We start from the raw sequence: 26697 nt of genomic DNA, 5'->3' as shown, positions 1-26697 counted from the left end.
TGCTGAAGCCGTTTGAATCACCACATAGCGTTATTCCAGCATGGGTCTTGAGCAAGCAAACAATTCTTTTGCCAGAGCTGTTAAACTGGGGATAGCTGGCGCAATCGATGCACAGTGGCTGGCTGGAGCATGGTTTAAGCATGATTTTAAGCTTTATGGGGTTTATATTGTTTTTTAAATATTTCCATTTGAAGAATATGGTCTTGTTCCATGTTCATAACTTTCTTGCTTCAAGAGAACTGGTCTTTATTGGAAGAGCAAGATCAGCTTTTATGGTAGCACTGCACTATGCCTGAATGTGCATGGTGCAAAGGACTCCATCTTGCAGAAAGGGTAGCAGGAAAGCATTGATTTAAACCTTGAGTTTGTTTACAGTGTGGATCACTGATGGAATAAGGATGTGCTACCTGTAGGTGCTTTACTGGGTAGTAAGTCACTTCTATCTTGGCTCTGTAGTTTAGATGGCCAAAAAAAAAAAAGATTAAATAAATAAAACTAATTTTATTTAACTTTTTTTTAATAGCAACTGCGAGATGTATTTTTTAGTTAAAGTTCGGTTGTGGTTGTCACAATTTTCTGTCGTAGAGAACATCCCCTGAGTTTCCTCATCATAAATGAGACTGATTTTAGAACAAAGCGATGTTGCAGCCTACTTAAAATAGTTCCTAGCTATACATAACGTCATCTTTATGTGATTAAACATGGAGCTGTTCATATTGCTTGTTAAAGGACGTTCTCAGGAAGGCAAAGCGTGTCAGCCAACAAGGCCTCCTTCCAAGCTGAAGCTTTCTGATGTACAGCTGGTCTCAGGTAGGACACCTACATTTTAAGAATAATGTTGTATACATGTGAGATTGGTTTCATCTTAGAAAAGCAAAAATATCTGCTCAAGAACTGGGATCTCATTTCAAAGCATGTAACTGCTGCCAAGCTGTTATGATTGCACGCTTTTTCTTTCACTACTGTTGGATTTACGTGAGCACTGCACTTTCATCCTTATGTTGAATCATGCCAAGAATTTACACACCTGGCTGTTACAAATACCTGGTTTAGTGCATAGATGAAAACTTGAAAATCCAAAGTTATTGATCTGGTCTCTGCCCTTTCTTCTAAAATGGTGTAGCTGGGTGTCTGTGCTGTGCACAGAGCCTCAATTACTGCATAGACTTTTGACTTTCAGTTAAGTTGTAAAGCTTTAGCAAAATGATGCATTTATTTGCTGCTTAACTCAGAAGCCATAGAGTCATTTCCAGGTCTTCCTTGGGAAAGCCTTAGTTCTGCCCGCCACTGAAATTTTGGGTACGTATCTGGTCTTGGGGCAGTGGGGCTGGCACAACCACGACTGTCAAGCTGCGCAGGCAGACAGGAGATCTACACCATGTACAACGAAATAGCATCAAAGGATGGCGAGCGTGAAAATATTATCAAGGTCATTAAAGGCTGGAACTATCATGCATGTGGCATTAATTGGCAGCTACCTGAAACTGAAGAGTACATGGCCGCTTCTCCTACTACTTCTTTACAAAATCATGCCATTTTTAAGACTGTAATTACACTTACTTGGGCATGGGAGCTATAGTAACATTAGCGCTTCACCATGTGAAGATCTAGTGCCTTGCCCATTTGGCCTTCATGGTTGTATCACAGCTAGTTCAGAGGCAGGCTGTGGCTAGCTAGCAGCAAAGGAGATGCTTCAAGGAAATAGTAGTTCAGGTAGTTTGCAAAGGGCTGTAAAATACATTTTCTTCTTTACTAGTTTAACAAAGCTCTTAAGTCAGAAGGCAATCAAACACTGACTTAGCCTTGTTTGTTAGAACTGTAGGGGAGTTTCTGCCTCACTATGAGATGGAGGCTTTTTTCTTCCACTGTTTGAAAACTGTTTTAATTAAGCAGCACAACCAGGCAGGTGTTTGGTTGCCACCTCTTCATGCAGATAAGAATCTAAATTTTAGAAGAGCTTTAGCAAATAATGCTTCTTTTCGTTCAGCTTCTCAGGACAACATCTCCCTGTCTCCTGAAATAAAAAGGCTTTCTTCTGAGGTTTGAGTGTCCTTTGCTTTCATAACTTGGTGACGAATAGGATGGTGATAGGAACTCTGCCCAGTTCCTTTAGAACACTACCTACTTTCATTCACCTAATAGGAGCGCAGGGAACTTTAGCCCTTACTTAAAAGACAATAACATGTTTTTCATCTGACCGCCTTTGTGCATGACAACATGACGCTTGTTGGAAAAGTTCAGAGCTGTCAGTGGTGAATGCCAGATACTCCGTGCCTGACGTAGGTGCCTGGAGTAGGTCAGAATGGACTGTTCAGTCTCATTCTCTCTCTTGCAGAAGGTACAGCTGGGAAGGTGAAGACTGGCTGTCAGCCCTAGTTTGAATGTTCATATAGCTAGTGGGAAAAGCGTGCTGTGACACATCTGTAGCAGGGACAGACACCAAACTCCATTACCTTGCTGGCATAAGCAGACCCCAGCACTTTGGAGGGGAGGACATGCAGAAGGTGCACAAAGGAAATGTACAAATAAGTGGGGGGGATGGGGGGTTGAGCAGAGGGAGACAAGCAGAAAAGGGGTGTGCAAATAGGGACAGAATTGGTACAATTAGCTCATTTTGGACCCTGAAAGTTGTTCCTTTTTACACATCATTTTATTAAATAGGTGCCTTTTGTCAGTTCAGTAAATGGCATTTAAAGAGGTGCTCTGCAGCAGGCCAGACAGCTAAGGCTAGAGTTTTTTTGTTTCACTGTGGACATTAAAGTGTGTGTAGAGTTGTAAAGGAGGAGACTTTGCAATTCCTGGCATCAGAAAGATGTCCTTAGGGTGTGCTGGGTGCGCCCCTCAATGAAATGCTCAGATTTGCACTTGGCAAGACCCTGGCGGGAAAGGGATAAAGCATCAAAATGTTTGCATCCCACCTCTACAAAACTGGGGAAGGAGAACACACACAGTATTTGTAGCACATTAAATAAAAACACTGAGTGAGTCCAGATATTCAGCCAGGATCAGAACTGAAGAGAAGGGTCAGCTGGCATTCGTTTTTGCTTTCTAGTAATTCAGAGCTTTAGCCCTGCACCAATTTCCTGTACCTTCTAGAAATGACCCAGGACTTAACGTGGTTAAATATTGCTCAACAAAAAAATCCCTTGCTGCTTTTCAGCAAGCTCAGCCAAGAGCATTGTGTTAGTGACTGAGCCATCAGCCAGGAAACCCCTCTTCATTTATGTGGGTAAATCTCATGTTGCTCTCTGTTATTATATTTTATTTATAATTTTTTTATTTTAATGATATTTATTTATATTTATATAGTATATATTTATAGATTACAATATATAATATATTATATTATAATATATTCATATCATATATAATTATATCTATTTATAATATATATTAAATTATATAATTATATAAATTATATATATTATAAGTATAAATATATTATATTATATTTATATATTCTATATTATATATTATATTTATATATTATAAATATAAATATAAATTATATATTATATATAATATAATTATTATATATTATATATAATTATAATATATAACATATATATAAAAATATATAATATATAGTAAATATATATTATATTATAATATATTATATATTTATATAATATAATATATATTATATAGTACAATATGTATTATATAATTATATATAATATGATATAATATAATATATAAATATATACATATTATATATATTATATTTTTATTTTTCTTTTAATTTATATTATTATAATTAATTCTATAATTTTATTTATTTATTTATATTATATTTTATTATATTATATTACTGCTTTGAACACCTGCAGTAGGATTCTACATAAGCTATACCAAGTGCCACAGAAAATAAACTCCACTTACAGATAATCAACAGTGAGATGCCAGGACAAATGCATCTGTCCCAGCCCTGGCAGTGTTCAAGACCAGGATGGAGCAATCTGGTCTAGTGTGAGGTGTCCCTCATGGAAGGGGGGTTGGAACAAGATAATGTTTAAGGTCCCTTCCAACCCAAACCATTCTATGGATTCTATGATTCTTCTCCTGGTGCACTCACTGTTTCTGAGATCTAGAACACTGTGTAGATTAAACTGCTTTATACCCACTAGAGTTCCTCATCAAACCTGTTCTGTTCTTTTTCAGTAAACAACCTACAGTGTGCTAATTTGCTGGAGAACATGGGGAAGTCAAAACAATTTTCATACAACATGAGACCAACCACAGCTGCAAAACCAAAACACACAAGACTCAAGCACTAAGCAAAGCTGAATGTTTGGAATTTAAAAAGCATATTCCAGTACAACCGTTACCTTTCATCATGTGCAAGCCATCTACAACATATTAAACTTGAACTTGCCGTTTTGTATTATCCCAGCATTACAGGCCATGCAGACTTCTAAGGAGTTGGGACTCATTCTGAGTACGAATCAGTTTTTAAATGCAACTGTTATTTATTTACTGACAGGATGAAATCTGAATTGCATTGGGAAACATAAACTGAAGCTCTGAGCCCAGCCCTGCAGCAGAACTGTAGGGGCTCCCAAAGTCTTCCGTTGTCAAAAGTAATTTTGAATGTGTTCATCAAACACAGTTTCAAAGGAGAGGGAAACTGTACTGAAGGTGGAACAGTTCTGAAAGACAGGCACAGAAGAACAGCCTTCATTCTCCACTTTGGTACTAAAGACACAATCATTTCTCAGCTAGCTATGGATTTGGAAGGAAAAGTAGAGATGTCGACAGAAACATTCAGTAAATAAATGGCTTTCCACAGCCTATGGGAATTGTTAGGACGATGTTTTCTATCACTGAGATTATCACCAGTTTTTTCTATATCAATAACTGTTTTTATACCTGCACAGAAAGATGTTTTACGGAAAGCAAGAAAAGATGGGACCTATTCTACAAGAAACCTTGTTCTTATAATAGCTTTGGAGCTGCCAGCATACAGCATTTACCTTGCACGAAGTATTTAAAACTAGGAGCTGAGCACAAATAAAATGATGTTACTCTAGCTTCTATGTAAATTGTCTTCTGTCTTTTCTTCTAGCTGGTATTACAGAATTCTAATCAATTAATATGATGTTTTGAAGTAACAGATGATTGAAGTCAACGTAAGTCTGTTCTGCTGCAAGCGCTTAAATGTTGAGGGGACTGGATCTTCTTTCACTCCCCTCACACTGTGGTCAGTGCATCTACTAAACCACCTTCCAGCAGCAGCATCTGCTTGCTGGAAAAAAAAGGCAGGAGAGGGGCGCAGTTCTCTGGAAAATGTTTATTCTGTTTCACTTACAAAAAAATGGACAAGCTTTGTTCCAACATCTCCCATTCAAAACTAAATAGAAGTAAATGCTTTACAATAAATGCAGTTCGACCTCTTTTAATACACGGTGTTGACAGGGCCGGGTCCCTGGGGATGAGAGGCAAGGTAAATGTTGAAACAGTAATGGAGGTCTGTCAGCCACTGCTCTTGAACCTCCCCACTCTTCAGGGTCTAGAAGGAAGGGGAAAGAAGATAAAACTCCACGTCATCACCAGCACCTGCAAAGCCGGCTTTGTACAGTTAGTGAGGTGCGCTGTGCAGGGTACAAGATGGCCTTGTTCACCCGCACATGGCCACCTTACTCTCATTTATACATTTCAACAGGGTATGTCTGGTAAAGCTGAAATTATGAAGTGTTACTACGCAGTTATGAAGTGTGTGAATTGCACCAGCTGCCACTTCCTTACCTGTAATTACAGTGGCTTCCTTACTTCCTTACCCCAATCCCGCAATTTATACTCAACTGAAATGCAAATGAGCAGGTTCTACTACAGCAGGAGAGCTCAAACCCCCAGTCTGTAAGAGAACTGCTACCAGTAGACCAACGTAGCCCACAGCCCAGTCATTCACTCTCCTCAGCATTGTAAGTGGTTAAAAAAACCCCACTGCCACCACACGCAACCCACCTGCAGTGGGACATCACAAGAACATTTTCAGCACTAAAGGAAACCAACCCCCTCAGTCTCTGGTAGACCTTGCACCTACGCTCTTACATCTGCTTTCACCACCACTGAGGTTACGTTCTTCTTTTAAAAGCTACTAATGAATACCCATGGCTCACTTATTCAAACCTGTGGGATGTACAAACTCTCTGCGCTCAAACTCACAAGACCTTTGTGCAAAGACAGTTTCAGATGTTTTTTCTGAAGAGAGAAGCGACTGGAACAGTCCCCAAACCAGCAGGATGCAGACACAGGAACAGATGCGCTGGGGTTTGCAGTATTTTAAAGGGAATATATTTTGCACTATATATATTTAAGGGAGTTTGTCTGATTTAATAACATCCCTGTACACCTACGTACCCCTGCTCCCATCATCAGAGAAGACTAGTTCCTTGTTTTGGGACAGCTCACCCTCAGATGGGCCATGCAGGTAAGCTACTGCCAGTCGGTTTGTTAGGAAGGTACCTGCTGTCCCAGGCCCTGGGTTGGGCACAAGCTAAACTTCATAACTGCCCTTGTCTGTGCAATGAGCGCAGGAGCTCAGATAGCCTTCTACACAGCCTGGGCTCCTAAAGCAAACAGAAGACAACTATAACGTCTTTTGCTAAACATCTGTTCCAGCCTTTGCAAGAATTATTAAACATAAACATCAGGTGTGTAGTCTCTGAGAAACAATGAAGTTTCATACCATGATGTCCTTGATAATCTGTTGCACCAGGAATTCATTTGTGATCATATGGCTCCTGAGCTGACCATGTTGCATGAGTAAGCGAAGCAACTGAGCAACCACGGGCAGCTCTTCCCGACAGATCCTGCTCACTTGCAGGCTCTGCAGCATCAGCCTCAGCAAGCGCGGCAGAAGTGCTAACGCAGAAATACACGATCCCCACAGCATATCCCTGGCAGGGAGAGAGAACAAAGAGTTAAACCATTGAGGACGGGTATTCCTTTCAAGTGTGTCTCTGTGAGCTCGCCTCACAGCTGTACAAGGGTGCTGCTCTCAATTCAGTTGTGTCAACTGCTTTCACCAATATTAGCGCCCAAGCAGAGGATCTGTACCACGAAATGGCTAAACTTGAAAACATCCCAAAATCATGTACAGCAACTGAGACAAACTGGAGGCCCTGCCCTGGAGCTACAAATGTTACTGAAGCTCTTACACAGTGTAACTGCTGCTTGGTGCAGCCCGGGAGAGGGTTTTATTTCAGGCACTTTTCAGGTACACCTCAGTGCTTATTTAACACTCAGAAGAAATCACACAACAGACTCAGGCGTGTGTGATCTGCAGGTCATTAAACACCATCGGCGAAGGAGGACTCCGGCTTTAAAAAACAGGTCTTACATTTTAAGTAAGCTTTGACCAACGTTGCTGTGTATGGAACAAGTTACAGGAAAAACCTGAAGTTTAAACTGTTTAAAAGACATTTCTGTTATACAGGTAAATAAACTTATTTACATCTGCCAGCTGTAGCTTTGGGGTTTTTAAATCACATGGATTTGTGGTCTACAAAGTGATGCCTCAGAAGGTGTGTTAAAAGTGAAATACGCCGTCAGTTAAGAGGACAAGCTTACAAAGCCAAATCCTTTGCATGTTGCTTTTCAATGTACTAATGAAACTAAAGGCTAAAGCTAAAGATTAGAAAAGTGGATATTTATACCTTAAAGTCAGGATGTCCTGACATCTACCTAGAACAACCTGAGGTGAAACCTCCTTCAGTTACTGTTTTAAATAATTCCAGCTAACTTTGCAGCTTTTTTTCTTAAATCCAAGTACTGTTTTGAAGCAAGCAAAAGAGAGATGGCAAAACACCCTGGGAGGATGGGAGGGGACATCCTTTCATTTTACACCTCTGAATACTTGTGGGCATAAAGCAGAGATCACAAAAGCAGCGTTACCTTTTCTGTAAGTGTTCTGCATCCTCTTTGTCTAAAGTGAGTAGGAAGTACAGGAGACTGTAACAACAAGACGCTAAGAACTTGTGCAGGGTTTCACTCAGGATGCAAGCTTGATCCAAGAGCTTATTTATGGCACACAGAACAGATCCAGCTGTGCTATCAGGTATTACAACCAATCCAACCTGTATTAAAACAAACCAAATAACCCCCAAGTTCATCACTTTATACACAAGGGTTTTTGCTGCTTAGGATGGAGCCCAGCTTTCCTGGAGATGCCTCAACCCCTGCATGCCCATGGGAAGAAGTGAATGAATTCCTCACTTTGCTTAGCTTGCACTCACAGCTTTTTCTTTACCTATTAACTATGTCTTTATGTCGACCCATGAGTTTTCTCAATTTTACTCTTTCAGTTCTCTTCCCCATCTGTTGGAGGGAGTCAGCAACAGCTGCATGGAGCTTAGTTGTTGGCTGGGGTTAAACCACAGCAGTATGATAACTAATAAGAGGTAGAAGATAAAGAACAATGATGGGTTCAAACTTTTAAATACTTCCAATGTAAGACTAGGTATTTCAATGCCACAAGTGCAGACTACTGTTCCAAGCTGACCCTGCACCAGCCAGCTGCAGGAGTAGAAGGATGGCACTCCTGTGTGACGGAACATGGACTGCAACTGTCACCAAAAACCTGCTGAATACTACAGGACACTCAAACACTAAATAATAAATCAAATAAAGATGTTCCTGACAAACCACACACAGGAAGTTATGACAGTGAGTAGATGGAAGTCTGCATACAAAGAAGCATCCTGAAGATCAAATCAGCCAACACTGCTGATGAAAAGTGCCAGCCAGCGAGTCTGGGAGATGATGGGAACAAAGACATTTCAATTTATATAGATCAGGTAGATGGGACTTGCTCAAGTTCCCCCAGAGGATGTTGCCTTTCTTCCCTCTAAGGTGTCATCATCCAGTTAGAGCCCTTGGGCAACAATCTCATCAGCTATAAAAAGCCACTTAACCGTCTGCTCTCAGAACAGTGTAGTAGAGCACATAAGCTGATCTGTAGGCTGTGATTTAAGTCAACACTTGCCCTCAAAAATCCTGACTGCAGTTAAAGGTAAGCCCCTCTCCATGGAAGCTTTGCTTTAGCGGTTTTTCAGAAGGGCTCCATACAGGGAGCGCAGGCACCTGTTAGCTCCAGAACCATCATGACAGAAGGGCAGACAGGTCCCCCCCTTGGCAGGCAGCATCACAGGTAACTGCAAATCCTGTTACACAGCTCTGGCTTTGCCATCTCCACCCTCAGTGTTTAGAATCAGTAGAAGACAGACTCTGAAACCCATCTAAGGCTGCTAAGTTGCTCTTTCGAAAAGCAAAGCCTTTCATTTAGGGCTGTCCCAGCTTCAGAACAAGCTGAACAGAGCAAAAGAAATTCATCTAAGTTTGGATACTGACAGTTATGAGATATCCTTTAAAACTCTGCTAATCTTGTCAAAAAACTTTTGCAAATGCTGAACTTATACACGAAGTATATGGAATAAGTGTATCTGGGGAAGAGACCGCTACAACATTTATCACATGAAAGTGATAAAAAAGACAAAATGGTACTTACCAGATATTTACAGATGCCAGTCTGGAGAATGTCAAAACACTGACTCTGTGAAGGTATAGTGGACAAGCTGTGACAGATCATCTGTTTTAATAAAACAAAGTTATATTTAAGCACTCTAAATGCAACCAGCAATCATTCACTGTGTTGTTATACTTTGCTGACAGACCTAAATACCTATGGGGACACACAGCAGCTTTGTCTCAAAGTACTCTTATACACTGTAAAGAATCAGTAACATTGCCAACATAAATTGTTCCGTGTTTAAGGAGATGCCAGCTTACACCATTAGTCTGTTTGTTAGTGCCTTTCTTCATTTTACCTACGTGCTAGAAGGAGAAGGCCAAAAATATTCTATCCAGCTACAGCACCACACCAAGCCTTCATGGGCCTTTCCCTGGAGCTGAAGAACTGCAGAAAACAACTTCACAAGTAACTTTATCAAGCATGAAACAGAGGAATCACAGTGAAACAGGACAGAAAAATAACATAACAAAGAAGAAAGTCACAAAGATCCATTTCTGACTTATTTTCCTCTACACTGCCAGGAACATCACATTCAAAGATGATACAAAATGTAATAATACAGAGGGAGATCGTGTTTTATGAGCTGCCAAAACTTGGTGCTTGTATAACCATCAGCCACTAGCAAACTGTAATAGGTGCCCAGAGACATGATGGGAAGAGGGCTTTAAGAAACAAAAAAAAACAACACCCAAGACTCAGATCTTCAATTCTTGGTAAAAAAAATACCCTGGCCAGAATGGCAGGGCAGGAAAAGAGCTGTCCAAGACCCCCAAAATTGCTGTATGGCTCCTAGATAGGACAGAGAAACACGAACTCTAGCAGCTCTGCTAGCAAGCTGTACTACAATCCTCAGCAGATGGCTCTCTCAATTCCTCTTTTTCTTCCCATCTCTTCCAATAATTTGTGAACCAGTCAGAGCGCCTGGATGACCTTCCTCTGTTCACATTCCCTGTTTATCCCACCAGAGCGTCAGCTGAAGCCTCTGGAAAGCAACATGCACAGTGTGTGTGTTAGACCATTAGCAGTCATAGTGTCCTCCTAAGGAGAAGGAAGATGGAAGAATCAATACATGAGGAATAAAACCTTCTACTTGTGCTTAACGGAACCGGAAAGGGAACAGCAAGATCAGACATTTGAGATAGGGAAGAATTTAAGATAATGGCAAATAATAAGCTTATTTTTGATTCTGTACCTCTATTTAACAATGAGGTAATATTCCTGTAACTGTATACTCCATCCTGTATCTCGTAGTGCTCCTGTATGCTGCACTTTGAAAATGATAAAATAGTAAGTACTTTAGAATATTCCCAAGAAAAGCACTCAAAGCATCTGCATGTTTGCAGTGTTGAGGAATAAAGTCAAGCTGAGGCAGAGGTTACTACTGGGGACTGTCACGTCAAGGACAAACAATGACACCAATGTGACCTAGTATTTTAATGAGCAACACTTACACAGAAGTTAAGGCTACACTGATGAAACCTGTCTGCTGACTGATCAGAGTTGAGAAACCCTGCCAAGATGAGAGGACTGGACTAACCTATAGAAAAGATCACATGGGTTTGATGAGTCACACACAGAAACAATTCAGTGAATCAAAAGCAGGAGGTCACACGCTTGGAGACTAACGGAAACCCGTGCATGCAGCTAGAAGGCTTAACGGTTGAAAAATGGGGAGAAAATGCTGCACGTAGCAGCTGGCCACAAGGTGGTGATGATACAACCATGGGATGGGCAAACGTCACTTTAGGATGGAAAAAGAATCACGATGGGAGTTACTAGACAGAATACCGATTGTCTGTTCAACACTACTCCATAAGACCCTGCCCAGACTGTTTCATTTCTGTCCCACTGTGCAAAAATAGGAGTCACTCATTTTCAAGAAAGGTGAATTCAAACTGAACGGGCATAGAAAAAAAATGCACAAAGAACAGAAACTCTGTCGTACGGGTGTCAACGGAAAGAACTTGACCTGCCGAGGCTGGCACAACTGTATCTGAGAAGAGATATTATCATCACCTACAACTACGACAAAGAGGTGAAAACCACTGCAGGAGAACAGACATAACCAACCAGCAACAAAAAATAATGATGATCACAGCTGGCTAAGCATGCAGATGAGGTGGAAATTAGGAAGGATGGACACAAAAGGGTTAAAGCAGGAGATACTTGTTGCTCATAAAACAGAGGTTAGGAAGTTTATAAACGGGGTATGCCATATGCTTGCAAGCACATGACACTAGGCACAGTATGCTAGAGATCCCTTCTGATTCAACACATACCCACAAGAGGTCAATAAATCAAAGACACTGAAGGCAAACCCATCAGGCCCACCCAGCAAACTAAGGTTTCATCATTAACAAAACCGTTACTATTTCACCCTTAAGACTATGTCCTAGAACAGGCCTACCAGTTCACCAAGGTTCTCCTTGAAATGAGAAGTTGTAGGAGCATCTCATAACAGGTACAACTCACTGACACTCAGGCTGTCCCAGAACTGGTAAGAAAAAACAGGGATCGTACCATTGGAGAACAGCACACTTGCTTAGAAGGGCTGTGGTAAAGTGCAAGTTAATTTTTCCACCTTTCAGATCTGTCTGACCCCCGAAATAGCAGAACCGTTGCCTACAACCAGTTCTATTTTCCTACAATTAAGTGGGAGTGGCAATCCTTTTCAATTCCATAAATTAAATCCTGCTTGAAATGGTTTTCATAACAAATGCCTGTTATAAAAAGTGAAACTGAAACGTTATTAGACATGGAAATGAAAAGCAAAGAAAACTTAATTATCACATGAAAATTAGTATTTTTCCTGACAATTCATTTTCCTGAGGCAAGGGTTTGCATGATGTTTAATTTCCATAATAAAATGTCACAGCTGATTCATTACTTTACATTTGATTAGCATTTATCACATTTTTGGTGCATTTGTAGATTAGTTTTGGACCAAAGCCAGAGTGTAGTTTTGTTTCAGAGTCTTCCTGAAGTGAACGGACAGAGAACAAGCACTGCTGATTGTACGGGGTTTATATCTTTTGGAGACAAGTATAACAGGTTTGGTTTAGGTTTAGAGGGGTTGGGTCTTTGGGGTTGTTATCACCTTTATTTTGTTGATGTCCACTTGAGAAAATTCAGCCAAAGCAAAGCATTCTCTTAAACACAGGGATTACCTATTAGTGTTAAGCAGCAAATACTACAGGCTCTGTTATCCCTTGTCAGTTATTCAAATCAAACCTTACTTATCACACAAGCCCAACTAGCCATCCTAGCACTGAGCCACACAACCACAAGAGCAGGTTCCCTACTAGGGCTTCAGGAAATCATTACTACACAGGTCTCCCTGCCTGCTGTACTGAAGACAAACGTCAACAGCAGCCAAATAAAATGGGAACAAAAAACCAAAAGGCTGGGAAGGCAGCCCAGGAGCATTCCCTGGGGCTTTCTGGAGACACTGAAACCACGGAATATTAATCTAGTCTAGTTAAAAGCATTTTTATTGCTGAGAACCAACCTAACTGAATCTTAATCCAGTCTGAAACAGGCTCTCCTCAGCTCTAACATACAACCAGAGGAATCCATCAGTTTTAAACTGCTTATCTGTAAGATGTTCTCAATTCTAAATGGTGCAGTTGGGGTGACTCGAGGAAGCCGAGGTCTCAGTCTGTGCTCTCGTGGCAACAGGAACACACACAAATGATGAACCAAGAGTAATGTTTCGCCATTATTTAACTGTTCTCACTCTCTAAATCACTCAATGCTTCCTCCCCATAGCGTGACAGAATCTTGACTCAAAAATCTTCAAAGGAAATATTTTACCAGTAACTCTCCAGGGAAACCCTGCATATTATTTCAAACTTAATCATGCTGCAAAGTACTCTTTTCCAAAGAAAAATACCTTGCTCTGAAGACCCACACAAGTGTGAGGACAGAGCAAGCAGGAAAGATAACGGATCAAGTATTTTAGCAAGCCACTCAGTGGAGTCTGAGCAAAGACAGCTCTGACTCCAAGAGAAGGGACTTTATTAAACAAGTAAGTTGGCACACACCAGTCACTACACCCTAACTTTACACTTCTCAATTCACATCCACATCCACCTCAAACACAGGTAACTGAAATGTAACAGGCTGTTCGCAGTCAATTCCAAAGCCCTTGTGAAATAAATGACTGTTTTGAGCAGGACTCTATGCAGCGTAACATGTTACTGCAGAGCGTAGAAAACGAGAAGTTTTCAGGTGATGGGGCAGGCAATGAAGCTTGTCCTCTGAAGCTTGGCCAGCTTCCCCCGAAGCACCCTTGCTTATCAGACACTACTCCCTTGACAGGTGCTGCTTCTCCTTCTGAAATAAATTGATTTGACAGGGCAATATTAACAGTGCCCTGAGTTGTTGAGAAAGCTGCGTACAAGAGATCTTTGTTCGTCTGCCTTGGCTAAGCTCACAGAGGCGGATGTGAAAGGTATTCCTGATTCAGTGACTCCAGAAAAAAACCCAAGAAAACAACACCACAGAAAACCCCACATGAAACCTGCACACAGCAACAATAAACCAAAACAAAATCTAGGTTAAGTAAAAAGGCAAGAGAGAGGAACAGGGTCTGCTGAAGAACATTACAGAGGTGGGCAACAGGGGGCAAAAAAACCCATGAGTCTTATCTTACATTCAGGGCAGCAAGACAGGAATACAGAAACTTGATTAAGAATTACAAATGCTTAAGAACATATATCGTGTCCTGCATCGTGATGATGTATTTCTAAAGACTTAGAAGGATTACAAAACACACTTAATGCCCAATTACTGGCTCAGAAACAGGGGCAATTCCAGCATACAGACTTATCTTGCAATTGCTGAACTGTGTTGATAGCCTATTTGCAGACTCCTTGGCTGTAGCACGCGGCCTCATGTTACACCTATACCAAGAGTAAACTGAACAAAGTGAAGTTATCTTTATTTGCTCCTGGACACATACAGGAGTGGTAATCACCACTGCTCACCTCCTGTGCAACAATCTGATCATGTGTTTAAACTTGAGTTCCAGCAAGATTTGGTCCCGGGATAGAGAACCACATGCTAGAGACAATCCTAGTGTCCTAAGTAAGCAACGGGCTTTTCTGAAAACATTATTCTTTTGTCTGCAAAATCCCATATAATGCTCAACAGTGAAAGTGCCATCAGGGAGCAAACAAAGCTGGACCTGAGGCAAAGGCCTGGTTCTCAGAGCCACCTTACAAAATTCAGAGAAAGGATGCCATAAAATATCTTTGCTACCCAAGCGGCTTTTGTTTCATCCTCTGCAGCGATAAGAAGCCCTTCTTTCACAGCTCTGAACCTTCCTTACAGCTGTAAAATATCACCATCCACGCAGATGCCTCATCAGACCATGTGCAGGACAGTGAAAGGAGCATCTCATGTACAAGTCTCCAAACTCACCTGCCTGCCTGTTGCCCAAACAAAAAGGCTTGAAAACACAGAAACCTGCACACTTAGGAAGCTAGCTCTTGTCCCACAAAGCCTGTCTTTCTGAGCAAATTTAGTTTAGCTATCACAAGCCAAAACGTGAATATACAGCATGATGTACAGTAATCGTGGAGATGTTAATTCACATCAGTTACACATAGTGACGTGAGCTCCCAGCTATGTCACAAGATGCATGAGATACACTGGAAGATCAGGTTAAGTTTCTTGGGAGTTTGTGTTTTGGTGTTTAGGTTTTATTAGGTTGTTTGGGGTTCTTTTGGTTTGGGTTTGAGGTGGTTTTTTTGTGGGGTGGAGGTGGTGTCATGCATTTCTTTATTTAAGTTTTATGTCTTAAGAAAATGATGGAAGAGATCTTTGAAAGTGAGACTTATTCATTTTAGGAGGCACTGAATTACGTAATTTCTCTCCTGTTTCTTTGGAATTTGCATTGTTTTTCAAGAAAAAATATTTTCATTTCTAAACATGAAACTTGGATACGAGGTGGTTTTACAAAACACTAACACGTTTATACAGAGTTTTTAAATCCTCCTTAAAGAGGTTAACAATTCCAGCATAGTTCTCATTTAGGAAGGATACTATTTACCCTCAGGTGCTTTTTCTCCCCAGTGTAAATCTAACCTGGGAATCTCAATAAAGACAAGTTGAAATCTTACAGGAACTTCAACTCAAAATCTAGATTTTTAGAGTTTAGTAGGTTTTTGGAAGTGTTAATCTCTGCTTGAAGTTAAGCTACAGCGCTGCAACACCACTTCTTCCTTCTCAAGGCAAACGTCTTGGAAAGACTCTTAATTTACATACACTCACTTGCTATCTTTATTGATGTGTTGTAATTTTTCATAGCACATCACTGCAGATACAGCCTTCCCAAGCCTATTTCACTTAGAAGACTTCTCAGGTTTTGACACAAATTAAGGCATTACATGTATCCCAAGGTTTTAGAATTCAAGACTGCTTTTAAAAGCAGCTAACCTTCCCTACTGTTTGCTCTTATATCTTCAATTTCTGAGGAGTATTTTATTTCTTCAGGTCACCTATACGCTCAATATAACTCCAGAATCTTGACTTCGAGCAGAACCTTCAAATTATCATTTGCTTTCCCCCTCATGTTCAAGCATCACACACATCAAATATTACAACAGAAATTATCATGTATACATGGTTGCCTTGTTAAACTGTTCATTTCTGTCGGCGCTATTTCACTCGATACTAGCAGAGCAATCAATTCAATTACAGAGGAGTGAACAATATTACCAACAAACACTATAGGCACAGTTAAAATGAGCGAAGGCTAAAGCCTCTTCCCTAAGGCTGCAACCATTTATTCTGGAGCCCCATTTATTTCAGCTACAGGGGTGTGATTTTAAATAATTGGCTTTAATAAAGCAGAAGTCATTTTAAGTAGAAGTTGCTCTAAAAGAGAAACCAGGCTCTCCACATTTAACGTATCTCTTAGACAAAATATGAAGATTAACTTCTACAGCCACGCAAAACAGCATTTAAAGGGACACTTAAGCATTGCTCCTTAAGTACAAATCACCAGTATCTAAAAGCTTCCACAAAAAAAACCCAAACATGGCTTCAGATTTCCACTGTATCACTTACCACTCTCCAGACAAAAAATAAATTTACAAGCAGTATCCATCTCAAAACAGTTTTTGTTATAAAGCACTTAATAGCATTAATACCTATCAGAAAAGCATGTTCGGCCTTTTCAACAATTATGGTTAGCCACGTGCTACCATACCAAATGCACTAGTTACATGAACACTCCTGAAGTCCAAACTGCTACTTGAAAATGCCTCAAGTTATTCTTTTCTTTACATAACTAGCTCTTTCTCCAGAGGCACACCTCTCTTCTCTGGCACGCATACATTATACAATAATATTCCCTCTTTTGGTTCATTATGACAAGAAATACACACCACTCACTGCACAGTACAGCTAGCTAGCGACAGAAAGCTGGGACTGCCTCCCTCTGGGTTTGAAAACAAAGCCAAGCAGCAAGTAATAAAGCCAGCAAGCTATGGCCTCCCAGAGTCATGGCTGGGACCCTTCATCCCTTGCCCTTCTTCAGCACTGTAACCCCAGCTACTCCAGCCTCATAAACCCCTGACAACCCAGTTCAGAGTGATGCCCATGCAGGCTGGACAGCTGGCTGCTGCCAAGCAGGATGCAAGAACAGAATTAGAAACTGCCTTGTGCTAATCTAGAGGGTTTTTAATTCTACATGCTTTTTTTCATAGCGCTTATGGGCAATGAGTATTTGCAACTTTATTCTTTTAGCAGAGAGCCAAAAACTAGCCAATGGTTTAAAAAGAACGGGGGTGGAAGGGAAGAAAGAGGAAGAGTAAGAATCTGATCACTAGCCTCATTTATTCCTAGGAAACTAGGCTGCCAAATCCTAATTCCATCAGTTCCTAATTTATTTTCATCTACAAGAAAATACTTTTCCATTACAAGGAAACCCTGAATTACAACTACTCAATGAGAACTCTCATGAAAGAGCAATTAAAGTAGAGGTCTGGACGCTGCCTGCTCCACAACCAACAGAGGGCTGATCTCTCACCACTAGGGATTTCTAATTACTACAAATATTTTGCTTAACATTACAGCATCACCATAAACTTCCTCATCCCGTAAGGAAAAGCATGAAAGATTCAACATCCAGAAGCTGCACCACTCAGTTCCACCAAAAGCATGACTAATTCTTTCCCAAGAAAAGGTACTTTAACAAAAGCAAGTTTCAAATTTCTGAAAATACTGACTCTCCTTGATGTCACCAAAACACTGGAAAGATTGCGGTAGGAAAAGTAAATCAAACTTGCAACCAGGAACCAAAGGTACAAACAAGCAATCTTACAAACTACTTCACTGTCACTAACTGAATCCACAGGGAAGTTTCTAATCCCAGTAAATTTTCATTAAATAAGCACCAGAAGTTATTCTAAATAATCACCAATGCCATTACTTCCAGGTTAAAATCTCATTTAATGCAAGCGCTTTTCAACTAACAGTGGGATTTCCTCTCAAAAAACTCTTTATAATTAGTATTTTTACACTTAATGTACTTTCAAAAGCCAAAACATATTGCTGGTCTTAATCTTATTAGTATTTCAGAATTTTCCACCAAGGCTTCTACCCATTTTTCCATGAGGACTGTTTTGCAGACTACATGTCTGAACATTCCCCTTTTGAAGCAGCTTCCTTCAAATATTATCTGATGTCTGTAGAATAACGTTGGCTGTTTGACGGCTATTACATTTTTCATTCTTTTTTCAACTCAGCTCACAACAAGACTTAGGCATCTGTGGAAAAGGGATAGAGAGCACTCCCAGTTTGCATGCTGTCATTTAGAATTAGTGTTGATGTATTACCTCTGTCACAGCCCAGTGGTGTAAAAACTGGTCCAGATCAGTTAGGTAAAGACGGACAGGTGAAAGCTGTGACTGGCTAATGTGTGGTTTTCCTCTAATGCCCTGGAGACTAGTCAACTCCTCTCTTGAAAACCCTAGAGAAAAAGAAGCAGTACAACAGTATCACAAAACAAGCCAAGCACTGTTCTACCTCAACAGCATCACTGACAAACACTGTCTTTTAAATTATGTCTCTACAACATTTTTTCATGAAAAAACTTTTGCTTGGTATTTTAAATGAGGTATATCAAAATACAAAGTCCGGCTTCTGAAAGAACACAAGTATTTGAAAAAAATCAATGGCATATCCATTTAAACTATAATGTAGTATAAAAACTGTAAGAGGCTGATGTTATGTTATTTTCAATGTATGCATCTTTAATACATATATACATATATATATATGCAAGACAGTATAACACAAGACAGTTCACCACATCTTCACAATAACTCAGTAACCTTCTAACATAATCTCAGGGTTTAAAACAACCACTGAGTTTGGCTAATTATTTCTAGCCAGGTATTGGATGCTGTAGTAAAACAGGACTACTGCTCCAAAACAGACACTTTGGGTTTACTTTCATTTTCTCAGTTACCAGTAAAGCACTCTCTTCACTGTTTTAAGGAAAATAACCCTTAATTTTTGAAAGCAAAGTAGCTGAACATTATGAATGACTGGGGTGATGAAGAAAAGACACTTGCTTTTTTCCACAGGAGAAACTGCTGGAAGATATTTCTCAGCAATATTATGTCATTTTAACCACTGTAATTTCCCAAAGTTGCATCACCACAGAGTACAACTATTTTTATATCTGAGTCAGAATATAACAGCAGAAGTAATTCTGCTCACATGCCGGCCTTGGGCAGCTCACTTCAACGTATTACTTTATTCCAATGGAATGTTTTTAATAGCGTGAGCATGTCCACAGGAAATCCCAGAGGCAATCGTCTGCATTGTTACGAGCCAATAAAAGGCATTTACCTAAATCTAGAGAAAAAAAATCCTGTGTCAAATGCTGAATTTTAGATTTTCCTCATACTTGCCACAGAAAGTTGCTAGAATGAAGAAAAAAAGTATGCAAATATTCAGCTCAAATGGCAAAGAGTAAAAATAGGGTGTCAAAAATCAGACCAAGAGAAAAAAGGGTATCTCACATCAAAAATACATAGCAAGATTAGAATTACTTTCAAGAAGTACTTACTACACCATTTATTCTGCATTAAATCCAGTAACTGACTAACAAAACAGATTTCAGTTTGTTAATTCTGAATTATGACATTCACATGGATTACCTATAAGGGTTGAAAACAAGAAGCTGAAATAGTCCACATCATTCACTGAATTATCCTGCACTTGGCACTTCCAGCCTGCAAAGGATGATCTACACAAAACCAATAGCAGATAGTTTATTAAAAACCATATAATTAAGAATTCACAACCTACCTGCACAATACAATCAATTAGCATGACTAAATTGTTAATTTTAGCATTGCTGTTTCTAACTGCTGCTGGTAGAAGAGCATTTTAAATAGCTTCAAAACCAGAACTTGCTCTTTTCAAGACAAGTGATAACTGAACTTTGTAACCCCACATGGGCTTAGGTTGTTAAGTTGATTAAATTACTGAGATAGCAACTTTTCAGAAATATTAGTATAACCTTTAATATAGTGACAACAGCCAATACACCATAAGTCAAATTAGCTTCATTTTCCTTATCTGGTGGAAGTCATTATATTACAAAGCTGGGCTGTATTTTTCATTATACCCACTACTTTTAATACAGCTCTTTACATGAACAAGGGATCCCATTTAAAAACAGTCTCGGCATTTATTGCAGAGTAGCTAAAGCTGTTAAACACAGAACTAAATTGAAAACTTGCTTTGAGATTTACAACACAAAAAGGAGCAATATGCAAAGACAAGAGCAAACCCATTACCAAAGCTGCCTGACACTTCCCTTTCTAGGAGCAACCTGTAAGAAAGGAAGCATTCTGTTTCTCAAATTAGAAGCAGTGGGAACTAGAAGCAAATAGACACCGCTGACCACCTAACAGCAGTGTCTTGCCTGTATATTGGTGTAGAACCAGGAGAAAGCCAGGAGCTGGGAACCAGTACACCTCACACATACTTCCCTCAAAAGGCTGCAGTTCAGACCTACATCCCATTATGCAAAATGCATATTATTCAGATTTACTTATATGCTGCTCTTGGCACTTGCACTGCAGACTATGGATCTTTGCTGTAAGAGATTGTAGGAGCAGAAAGCAGCAATCTTGTGAAACTTTAAAGCTTACGAATGCGATTTTCCAAGCCAGCTATCTGCCTCAGATCACTTTTTTCCCCAGTTCCTCTCCACTAACAGTCAAAATGGCTTAGCTCATGGGTAACAAAATTCTGGAAAGCTTGTTTTGCAGAAAATTTTTTACAGCTCCATGTTTCGGGAGCAAAAAAAAAATAAATCAAATTTGGAATACCTTGTGTCAGGCATATAAATTTTGCCACCCCATGAAAATCCATCCACAATATTTCAGCATCCACAATAATGACAGCTAGAATATGCACATGTCTGGAGCTACTCGAAAGAAAAAAGAAAAAGAATTTCAGAATTCCTTTAAATTAAAGGAAAAAAAAAAAAATCAGGACTTAATCAGACTATCATGTGGGATAATTAATTCCAAGGGGGAGAGGGGAAGAACAAAGGAAGGCTTTATTAAATAAAGCTCCCACTTCACACTGTATCTTTAATGGCAAATCCTTATTTCCAGGCATATTTCAGATGACCTAGTGACTTTGCAGTGCAGGCAGCTCTGCACAGTCCCTTCTAGTTTCCAGGAGGCCTTCAGCCCTCCTTGAGGCCTGCCTCACTGCTTCTTTTTCTTAACCTGTAGTCTCTCTCCATTCATAAGGCTGCCACTTGGCTATCAACATTGAGTTCTCCAGAAACTAATCCCTTGGCCGTGGCCACTAGTCTTCTTCCAGGAGAAGAGAGACTTTCTTCCCTCCTTCCAAGGAGGTCCCAGTCTGGTTCATCATAGCATCAAAGAGATTTCATGCATAACTAAATCGGCAAGAGGTCTTGCAACCTATTTCCCCGCATAAGGTGAATATTCAAGAAAGAATCGGATCCATATACCTCGGGCAGGAAGACACACAACATGGAAAGAACTTGCAACAAGCCCAAATTCAAGGAGTAGGGACTTGCGTGACAAAACTTATCAGAATCTGATTTAAAGTAACAAGATACAAAAATATTTTCCATGCAACAGTTAGCACGTGTCGAATTCCTAATGGGACCAGTGGATGCAAGAACTTAACATGAACTCAGGAAGACCAAGACCAATGTCTTTCTAATATTACAAATACAAGCAGAACAGTTTTACAGCACATAAGTTTGTTTAAATACCAGTCTAATCAGTTATCAATGCCTCAGTTACCTTAGAACACAAATGCCTGTAAGGTAGCTAAAGCTGCTCAGTTTTGAGGTTCACGTTAAAGGAAATCAGACATAAAAAGCAAAAACTTAATTCTAGAACAGATCCTAACATGCTACAAATACATTATAAATTATTGCAGAATTTTTACTTAATATATTAAGTCTACCATGGATAATTAAGAACTATGGGCACTTTAAAAATATGCTTTCAAGATACTTGTAAATTAGATGTTAGACGTTTAACTAAAAAGTATCTGATTTATAGGTGGAGGAGAGGTGATTAAGTATATTATAACCTCCCTTTTTTGAATAAATTTTTACTGACAAAGGGAACCTGTTATCAAATTGCCTGTGAGTGAGACCTCTCTAGTCAGCTACTCCAAACCCATGTTAACGATGATGAATTACATGTTGTCATTTCCATAAGGTTACCTGCTCTCCATGAAAGCCTCTCTACTGAGGTACTTCAGAACTGCACCTTTAGGTAACCTGCTCTGACTCCAAATGGTATTGAAAGAAAAGCTGAATCTAATTAACTTAAAAATCACTGCTTCTCTTGCCATTAGCATAGCAAATATTTCCCAGTCACCGCAACTGGCAATGCGTTCCTTTTATCACTTGCTGCTAACTTTTAACTCCAGCCAGACCGCACTACTTTTGTTCACACTGTTATTGTTTTCAGGTTGGGCTATATCACACAGTTGCAAAACAAAACAACAGCAGTTCATGCACAAGTGGTTATTTCTCAGCCACAGACTATTATCTTTGTGCTTTCTGACCTAAACTAGCTACCAACTGATTTCTGGTCCGGGTTTAGAGTGTTGGTTTTGACCTACATAATCATAAGGTGTCCCTGGGTAATTTAGGGGTCTCTGGTAGAAGAACTCTGACGAACCTTGCTAGGAGTAATTTCAGAAACTATCCTTCCACTTCTCCTCCTGTAAAACACACTGCTCGCACTCCACCTCGGAGAGCAACATGCCTAGTGAGCACTGCAAATTTCTTGGAATTTGGGTTGGGGTTTTGATTTTGCTGTTGTTATCGAATTTTAAAAAGCATAAGGAATCTCAACTCCCCACAAACACACAAGTTCTGCTTTTACGTATTTTCAAAATAGAACAAGAAAAAGCAAATGCAAGATTCACAGTTCTTCTGAGGCACTGATACTACCACCCTCGTGTTCATAAATGCGAAGGTTACAGAACTTATGAAGTGTACAAGGGTCTGGGGTTTCTGGTTAAGGAAACTAAAATCCAATTCTTTCACCTTCCAGGAAAGTGCTTCCACTACCATAACACAGAATCCCAAGGGTTGGAAGGGACCTCAAAAGATCATCTAGTCCAACCCCCCTGCAAGAGCAGGGTAACCTAGAGTACATCACACAGGAACTTGTCCAGCCGGGCCTTGAATATCTCCAACGTAGGAGACTCTGCAGCCCCCCTGGGCAACCTGTTCCAGTGCTCTGTCACTCTCACAGTAAAGAAGTTTTTCCTGATGTTCCTAAAGCTTTACAGGATTATATTAACCTTTGCAAGAGAACAGCCTGAGAAACCGAAATTAAGATTGTGGCAGGTGACCCTAATCTAAATTTATTTTAGCAACCATTGATCAGATTTAAACCGAGGCCTCCCACAACTGTTTCTTTAATGCTAGGTTAAAAAAAAAAGAAAAAAAAAAAATCATTCTAAAAGGAGTTTCCCCTCTGTTTGTTCCACTGATACTTCTGTTCCACACAGAGCATGTAAATGTTCACAGGCACAACCACCAGCTGATTCACCCATTTCCTGAAAAACCCCCTAACTGCATTCCAGGCCTCAACTCCATGAAAATGTAATACAATTAATATAATTTTTTTATATCTTATTAAATTAAGTACACCTCTCAGAACAGTACAATGACTAAGTCACTCCATTAGGAAATAGGAAATCAACCTCCCCTTCAGATGAAGGCAGCATACGCAGATTTTCTTCATTCTCAGCAAGTGCTTTAACTACTAAAATACTACCAATAAACTGCTTTTCAAAGACATCAGGAGCAGAAAACTTTCCCAGACCCTGCACACCCAGCAATGGCAAATGTGATGATGTATTCTGGGGGAGGGGGCTGTTTTTTGCTTTTAAAGTTCCACATAACTAAAGTCTGTCACTCTAATGCCTGCACTAGGCAAATTATTACACACTGCAACAATAGATAAAACTAGCTGACACAGGAGTAGTACCTGTGTCATTCTTGGGAACAGACAGAATGGTTTCTGAAAAAAAGGAATTTTTGCCTTACATATCTCTAAGATGTACATGTAGGTGCACATGAATATGGAAGGCCCTGTAATGCTTAAAAAGAAAAAGGGATTCCAGAAAACTAAGCAGCCACAATGTAGGAACAAATGTTCTTGCATCAAGAGATAACTGGTTTAAAGGTAGGACATGGCAGGTAGAACTAACTGATCAGCTCCTACACTGGAAGGCAGACGTCACGGGAGATTCACAAGATCTGTGCGGGCTCTAGGCTGTACAGCCTATTCAGGAACAACCCAGAAAGAAAGATGACAAAGTCCACTAACAGCGTTCACGTTATTAAGTAAACCAAAGCACTTCGTAAAGCAGCATGCAGCTAATCAAGCCAATTCTTTTTTTTCTTGCCAAAGCTACAGTCGGAAGATGACAAACCACCACCTTCCAAGATGCACATTCTGTTGTTCTGCAGCTCATCAGGATACAGCTGAGCAACTCTTTCTGCCTATCCAGGAGGTCAGTTAAGGCCTGGGAAATATACGCAGCGGAGTGGTGGTTCTACAGCAGCTAGAATAACCACACTGCAAACAAGGATCATAATGAAGTTGTTTCCACCACATGAAGCAGGGATGAGTTTTCCTACACAATCTAGGACCACCAATGTGTAGGACAATACCCTATGAACTCCTGTATGAACAGGAGTGGGGAGAAAGATTAATACCACAAGTGTTTACTTGTGAATCTACCCCTGTCATCAATCAGCCACTGTGCTGAACAAAAGTCTTTCCTGATACACTCCCATGTTCTGATTCTCAGGAACTGGGTGCGTACAAACAATTATATTAGAAGGTACTCTACTCGTACTGTTGCACCTTTATGGAAGAAAAACAGGAAACATTTTCCCCCAGTGTAGGCATGTACTTGCACTATTGTAAAATACATTCTTTAAAAACACTAAAAAGCCCTGTGACAGTATTTATCTCAGCTTTGGTATAGTTTATTCGTGTTTAGCTTTAATGAAAAATAATTTCTGCCAAACTGAAATGCAACTGCTTGTAACTACAATAAAGTATAAACTCAGGTTCCTGCATTAACTTAATCAAATCAGTTTGTGTTACACTGTTAACAAGGATCAGCACTCTCAGTTTTCATACTAGCTCTTGAAGAGACAGGAAACCAATACTGTCACAAACTGATGCTGAAATCGCTTAAAAAAAAAATAATTTGAATAATTTTCTAGCCCTGTACCCACCTCATCATTCACACCAACTTAGCTCCATGTAGCACAGGTCCTGAACCTAAAACTCCGAGAGCATGTGAGGAGTTTTTATCTTCCTTTTCCTTTAATAGGTTACCATAGGTAGGCAATGGTTTGTTAGTGTGAGGGGTTTCTTGTTTTAACTTTCATTATCTCTTTTGAAGGATCAAAATGTTTCCATTTGAAATACAAAAAATACAACAAACATCTGCAAGGAATTACCAGGGATTTGGGGAAAAAAAACAAGCCGTATTTTAAGAAAACAACAATTTGAGCTATGCTTTGTTAAAGTAAGCCTGTCAGCTACTCATTTGCTCCATGGCTGCAAAGGTTGTCTGAAGAAAAGAATTGCTTACACATTATAAAAGAGAGCACAAACTGCAAGAAACATTCACTAATGAGCAAAAGACTTTTACTGACTAGTGCAATTGTAAGTGCAGCAACATAATTCTTTTCCCCTTGGTTAGGAATGTCAAACTACAACCAACCACCTGGGGACAAACTTAGAGGGCCCGTGTCCTTAAACACAAGCTTAGCCTTCTCCCTCTTTCAAGTCCTAGACCTTTACATAACAGTGAGCAAGGAAAAGGAAATTTGCTGGCCAGATGTGGACGAAAGAATGCACCATAACCCATCCCACGATCCAATTCTTAAGAACTATGGATCCTTTCTGACCTTGCAGCAAGGAAAAAAATTAATCTTTTACCCTTCATCATCAGGAACACCCAGTGAGGGGAATGCATTTTGGGAGCACACTCTTCTCTTTAGATTATATTCAATAGTGCCTTAAGCATTTTTGTTACCTTTTTAATACTTTCCTCCTCCATTTTTGTTTCTAAATTGAGAGGGTGTGAAAATACAACCAGGAAAAGCACTTCATGGTGAAAACAGACCTTACTATTCTTGAATTTTCTTCAGCAACTCATTTATAATTACTATACCTTACTATATATGTATGCCTTTCAATTTACTCTCCAAAGTCTATTGAGTTGACTTTCCATTGTACCATTTGTAATGCACTTCATAGTGGGGGTTTTTTGTTTTTGTTTTTTTTTTTAAACAAGAACTTATTTTGGTAAGAAAGTTATTTTTATTTGTCATCCTTTTTAAAAGAAAATACACTGTTGCGAAATATTTTCTAGACTTCATTTGCATGAGAATTACTGTATTCAATTTTCTATCAGCGTTGTTCACCATAGAACCATAGAATAGTCAGGGCTGGAAAGGACCTTAAGACCATCTATTCCAACCCCCTGCCATGGGCAGGGACATCCCACACTAAACCATGCCACACAAGGCCTCATCCAACCTGGCCTTGAACACTGCCAGGGATGGAGCATTCACAACTTCCTCGGGC

At 39.8% G+C, this 26697-nt stretch overlaps 2 protein-coding genes across 2 annotated transcripts in view; one reads left to right on the top strand and one right to left on the bottom strand.

The window, feature by feature from the left end:
• Positions 1 to 4906, top strand: part of INVS (inversin) — an 81469-nt gene extending 76563 nt beyond the window's left edge. The window contains exons 15-16 of the mRNA XM_080611111.1: positions 730 to 810; positions 4162 to 4906. Of these exons, the coding sequence (XP_080467237.1) occupies positions 730 to 810; positions 4162 to 4277 (197 nt within the window). The 3' untranslated portion in view covers positions 4278 to 4906. The remainder of the gene's footprint in view (positions 1 to 729; positions 811 to 4161) is intronic.
• A 481-nt stretch (positions 4907 to 5387) lies between these two features.
• The window catches only part of TEX10 (testis expressed 10), a 48981-nt gene continuing 27671 nt past the window's right edge, over positions 5388 to 26697 (bottom strand). Inside the window, exons 11-16 of the mRNA XM_080610645.1 lie at positions 19711 to 19799; positions 18379 to 18512; positions 9509 to 9589; positions 7897 to 8078; positions 6689 to 6899; positions 5388 to 5509 (exon numbers count right to left, since the gene is read on the bottom strand). Coding sequence (XP_080466771.1) covers positions 5396 to 5509; positions 6689 to 6899; positions 7897 to 8078; positions 9509 to 9589; positions 18379 to 18512; positions 19711 to 19799 — 811 coding nt within the window. The 3' untranslated portion in view covers positions 5388 to 5395. The remainder of the gene's footprint in view (positions 5510 to 6688; positions 6900 to 7896; positions 8079 to 9508; positions 9590 to 18378; positions 18513 to 19710; positions 19800 to 26697) is intronic.

The sequence above is a fragment of the Psittacula echo genome (assembly GCF_963264785.1).
Source record: "Psittacula echo genome assembly, chromosome: 2".
In the NCBI taxonomy this organism is placed as follows: domain Eukaryota; kingdom Metazoa; phylum Chordata; class Aves; order Psittaciformes; family Psittacidae; genus Psittacula; species Psittacula echo.
This window is presented reverse-complemented; position numbering and strand designations above follow the sequence as displayed.